General features: G+C 27.5%; 1 protein-coding gene across 1 annotated transcript; it reads right to left on the reverse strand.

Moving 5' to 3' along the window:
- LOC145831759 (uncharacterized) lies at nt 1–2,493 on the reverse strand. Its single transcript, XM_082939092.1, has 3 exons — nt 2,315–2,493; nt 1,706–1,771; nt 1–974 (listed from the first exon to the last, which is right to left on the reverse strand). Exons 1-3 carry the CDS (start codon nt 2,470–2,472, stop codon nt 236–238), a joined length of 963 nt encoding a protein of 320 aa, XP_082795218.1. The 5' UTR covers nt 2,473–2,493; the 3' UTR covers nt 1–235.
- Between the last annotated feature and the right edge of the window lie 3,281 nt (nt 2,494–5,774).

Here is a 5,774-nt window from a genome sequence, read left to right on the forward strand (position 1 = left end):
GCAACTAATTTTCGGTTTATTATTCTTCAATTAAATGACGACGTTAAAGATAACAAACGATGCAAAAAAGTGTTATGTTAAAATATTTAAAAATTTAAGTATTAATAATATTAGTTATGACAAAATACATTTAAACGATGATCAATGTACAAGATTAAAAAATTAAAACTGGTCAAACCGCAAGTTCAATGCTTTAAAATACAAAGGATGCTTTATAAAAAAAAAAATAGGCATCCTAAAACGCATGCCCGCTGTTGAACATGTTGGGCACGCCGAAACCGCCGTTGTTAAAACTGGGCAGCGGCATGTCCATGACGGGCGGGCTGTTGTTGGGCGGCGAGGGCAAGCGCAGCTTGAGGATGGCACGGTCGCGCAAGATCCTGATAAAGTCGGGCGGAGGAAGCGGCAGGTTGAACGCGTCGTTGCAGGTCGCCAGCTGCCTTTCGAACGGATGCAACGCTTCTAACTGGCGCCTCCTTTCGAGCAGCTCGAGCATTTCGAGGCGGTCGCGCGCTGGCGGCGGCATGTTGAACTCAGGCATGTTGAAGGGGTCGTTTCTGGGATTAAACCGGTCGTTTCTAGGGTTGAAACGGTCGCCACGTGGGTTGAAGCGGTCGTTTCGCGGACCGCCGCGGTCGTTACTGTTCATAAAAGAGTTGCCGTTTCGACCCATCGGTTGGTTGTTGGACATCTTAACTTTGATCTCCTCTCCCTTTATCGAGTAGCTGTTCAGGCCTCGGATGGCGTCCCTGGCCGCTTCGGCGACGATGTGCACGAAGGCGATCTTGCGTTCCGACAGAACGTCGCACTCGGCCACACGACCGTACCTTTCGAAGAGGCGGCGCAGCTGTGCGGGCGAAGTGTCCTCGGGAACGTTGGCGACGTGCAGCTTAGTGCAGCCGGCTCGCCTCGCCACTTTAGTTTTGTAATCGCCGCCCACGCTGTAGCCTCCGCTGCGTCCGTCGCTGCGATCGCTGTTGAAGAACGTTTTGAGTTTATTGACAATTCTATTGTATGTGTTTATAATAACATAGTATGGTTGTTTCGCTTAAAACACATACTATAAATGTATACAAGTATAATTAATAATATTAATAAAAACTGATAAATCATTAATGTCATTTATATTACTAATAAAATACCTTTTTAAACCGCTGTACATAAAAATATATTCAAGTTTATTTTTCAAAATGAACTATTCTAAAATAAATAAAATTGTAATATATCGATAATATTAAAAACTTGATAAAAAACTTAAATTCTTATTTAAAATATAAAGAAACTTTAAATAATTTGATTTTTTTATACTTGTAATATATATAGAACCAAGTATAATATAGAACTAAAAGGTAATAAAAATCAACTAACTAGCTATAAGTTAATCATAAGTATTAAAAGCTATTACGTATTAAATAATTTACAACTACTACTGTTTTATTTTGCACTTATTTAATATTAGAAAAATTCTAATTTATAATGTAAAAATGAAGTAGTACTTTATAATCCAATTTAGGATTTTGTAAACTTAACTAGTTTTAATAACAAAAATACACCTAATCATTTAACATTTTGCAGCAATTGCACGGTTAGATTAGTTTGGTCTTAAGGTTAAAATTTTTTACCAATCCTTTATGCTTATTTTATTTAATACCATATATAATAAATTATTCTTTATTAATTCATATTAAAAAACAACTGAACTTACCGACGCTTGGTTTTGCTTTTTTCAACATTAATCAAATTTCCATTTACATCTTCTTTGTCAAGCTTTCTAAAGATTACATGTTTTTTTTCAAAATTTTGATGTACAGATCATCTAATACTAAATAGGTACAAAAAAAAACTATTAAATTTAAATAACTTATATATGTTTAAAACATAAAAGCTAAAAATAAATGATGTCTATTTGAATAAAATTTTATTGTAACTACTGACGAGGTCTTTGACCAAAACTTAGTTTACTGTTTAAAGTCTTGAAAGAATTAACTATATTGATTCTTCTCTAGAAGTAGAGATATCTGTATTTTGTTTTCAAAAATTCAAAATATATAATAGAAAACAGTGCATAATTAAATTGCTAAAAATAAAAATTACGATTTTATTTAATTGATAGCAAGTATATGAATTAAATTACAAAAAACATCTATAAAAATTTCTAATATTAAATACCATTAGTATTTTACACCAACTTACATTCAACATTTAAAGACAAAAAAGTATATATATATATAAAATATTAATTAACAATTGACCATTAAAACTTTGATAACAAAATAATAGAACTTTTAACAAACAAAATAAAAATTGAGCAGACCTTATTGCTTCGTCTGCTTCATCTTCTTTTTCCATGTGGACAAATCCATATGAGCCCAGAATGTCACACTCAAGGACTTTTCCAATACTTTCAAAACGCTCCCTTATAGCATCAGGTGAAACATTATCTGGTAAATTTCCAACAAAAATTTTAACCATTTTGCTTATTGTTACTTAAAATAAGCTAAAAAACCAACTTTTTTATTTACATTACACTTTATTTTAACTTTGTCAATAATGTTTTATAACTCAGGAAAAAATTAACTTTCTAGTATTTTTTAAAGCAAACAAGAAGATTTATATTTAAAAGTATACGTTGTAGAACAGGGATAGGCGTACAGAGGTAATTTTTTTTTACAATTTTTTGTAAATAAACTACTTATTTCCTTGTTAATTTGATCTCTACAAAAATAACTTCATTGTTAAATAATATGGCCAACACAGGATATAATAAAATAAAACTATTTTGTTCCTCATTAAATACTGCCAACCGGTGTTGTAAATAAAATTGAAAAAACACTATCATATCCGTTGACTTACTTTTGATATGGTTTATTGGTTAATATTATTGTACTTTTTTTAATAAACTTTTATATTTTACTTTATTACAGTTAAGTTCTAGTTCTTTATCATTCTAATAAGTAAGCTGAATAAATCTTGCATATAATCTCGTTAAATTCATTCAAGTTGAAAAGTTTAATTGTTTTGCTTTAAAACCATAAGCTAATTATAGTAAATTAAAGTAGATTTTTTACTAAACTTCTTATTTTTTACTATAATTATTGCATATATACTGCTGGATATAGGTCTACCTCTAAGCAAAAATTATGTGTTTTTAAAATTATATCCACTGTTTTTCTATGTTTTTTTTTTTGTAACAATTTTTCAGTGTAGTGTGACCCCTTTATACTTTTATAGTAACACATTAAAATTAAATTCTATGATTAAATAATTCCCAAAAAGAAACATGAAAAAAAATTATCTATAAAAATTTTCAAATTTCAACAAAAAAATATTCTCAGTATGGGTCATTTAAAAACAATTTTCATGATATATCATAATATAGAGTACAAACTTTTTTTTTATTAATTTAGGTAACTTAGTTTTTAACAATCAATTAATGACTTTATTTCATATATTTTTCTAATACTACACTAATTGTAAAGTTTTCAATATACTTCAAAAAGAACAAAAATCATTGTTTCAATAATTATGCATAAGTAGAAGTATTAAAACTCTAAAGTTAAGTTATGAAAAATTTCAAAACATTAACAAAAAATATAAATTTAAACAATACATCTCGTAGTTCAAGACCTTTCTCCACAATTATTAAATAACAACTTAAATCAATATAAAAATTTTGGTGGATCATATCTCAAAAACTAACTTGAAGTTTAAAAATATATAAAAATGTACTTGAAGCTGTAAAAATTCTATGATGGTAAAAGTTTGAAAAAAGTACATATGATATAATTGTAATTATTGAAGCTATAATCAAGGTTGCCAAATGCTTTTGAGAAATTCCTGCAGGTTTAATTAATTTTTTCAAGGTTTAAAAAGTACAAGTTTTTGGGTTCATTTTTAATATTAAATTAAACTAAAGGTAAAAAAATATCTCAATTAGTATAACAACATTGAAAATATATTCTAAATCAACTTTCAATATTTTTTTAATTAACTTTTTTTTTATCTATATGACAGATTTTCTTTGTCAAAACAAAAGTTCATTACTTTACATGTAAAAATTGTTAAAAATTCAAGATTTTTTTATTTCTTAAATTCCAGGTTATTTTTGGTAACCCTGCATAATACAGTAAGCTTAATAATTATTTTTGCTAAGTTATTTCATTTAACATTAAAAAATTGAAAACGTACAACTATAACAAAACGTTAAATCAAGGGCATAGGGGGCTCAACCTTAATTTTATTTTGTAGATTTTTATCTGTGCAATCAGAAATTTTTAACTGCTAATAAAAATTCAAATTAAAGCTATAGGGGAGTAAACCATGTTTTTTACAAGTTGATCTTACTTTATACAGATTTTACTAAGCTTCAAGTTGCTTTTTACCGTTTTTAAAAATTCAAATTATTTTTCAAGATATGACAGGTCAAAGTTGGGCCGCATAATAGGTTCCCTATGGGAAGGGAAAACTAAAACAGCAAAAAAAGACTATTTCATTTAAAATGTATCTCCTACATTTTTCAAGCAATCTTCTTCAAACTTTTAGTCTAATCTTTATTTATACAACAAAAAAAAAGTAACTTTGGAGTTAAAAAAAAATTATTAAATTAACGGAAAGCAATGTAAGTTTTATTTGTTATATATTTCAACATGCAATTGAAATGAAATTACATCAGTAATATCTTTCTGCCTAGCTGACTTGACACATTTTATATTCTTAATCAAAAAACTAAAACTAAAACGGCAGAAGAATTTCCTTTTTATATTAGAAAAAAAAAATTCAATTTTACTGACAAATTTGTGTATTTAGTGTAATAATGACATCATAATACAACCAAAGCAGTTGAAATGCCTTTAATTTATACATATAATTATAAGTTTTCATTTAAGATATAAATTATAAGTCTAGGACATGTATAAGTAATTTTATTGCTGTTTAAATTGAAAAATCAAAAATATGTGATTTTTGGGGTTTAAATCAGTTTTTTGGGCAGCAACTTTTGTTTTTTTTTGTAAAATTATAAAAAAATGTTTAAATTCTTTTTAACTAAGCAAAAAAACACATCTGAATCATATGTACTTATTTGAATTTTACAATATGACCAAAAAAATGGGCTGTAATCCCTACCCCTACATTTTACAGACAAATTTTGCTCATTTTGGGTAATTATGACGTCATAATACATCAAAAGCAGTTAATATGTCTTAAAATATATGTATATAAGCTTTCATTTAAGACATAAATTATAAGTGTAGAACATGAATAAGTGATTTAATTACTGTTTAAATCAAAAAATTGAAATTTATGTAATTTTAGTGGGTGAAATTAGTTTTTTTGGCAGCAAAATTTTTTTTGAATTTTTTATTTTTTTCAGATTCTTCTTAATGAAGCAAAAACACATCCAAATCATATGGACTTGAATGAATATTACAATATGAACAAAAAAATGTGCTGTACTCCCTTTTCCTATCTAATGCAGGATAAATTTTATTTTGAAAATTAAGTTTAAAAAAAACACCTCTTTTTTTAATTGCAAAATTAAAAGTCTCTTAAACTATAAAAGGAACATTTCCTGAACGTTTGAGGTCTTGAGCTCAAAAAATGAAAAAGAAGATAGATTTTCAGTGGATGTTAAAATTTTCAAGAAAATTGACCTTATAAAATTAGAGCTTCACAAAAATACAATATCTCAAAAGTTAAATAATATTTTTATTTTCAACAAAAACTAGATTGTAGTTTGTGCTAATGCTTCTAATTCATATAAGAGCCAATGTTAT

This window comes from Thalia democratica, chromosome 1 (assembly GCF_965202585.1).
Source record: "Thalia democratica chromosome 1, ktThaDemo2.hap1.1, whole genome shotgun sequence".
NCBI lineage: Eukaryota > Metazoa > Chordata > Thaliacea > Salpida > Salpidae > Thalia > Thalia democratica.

What these genes read in the sequence shown, in the direction of transcription:
- LOC145831759 (XM_082939092.1), bottom strand. Translation starts at nt 2,472, where the DNA reads ATGGTTAAAATTTTTGTTGGAAATTTACCAGATAATGTTTCACCTGAT. An exon ending in GAAGCAGACGAAGCAATAAG is followed by an intron (nt 1,772 to 2,314) that starts GTCTGCTCAATT and finishes TGTAATCTTTAG; the next exon opens with AAAGCTTGACAAAGAAGATG. An exon ending in AAAAGCAAAACCAAGCGTCG is followed by an intron (nt 975 to 1,705) that starts GTAAGTTCAGTT and finishes GTTCTTCAACAG; the next exon opens with CGATCGCAGCGACGGACGCA.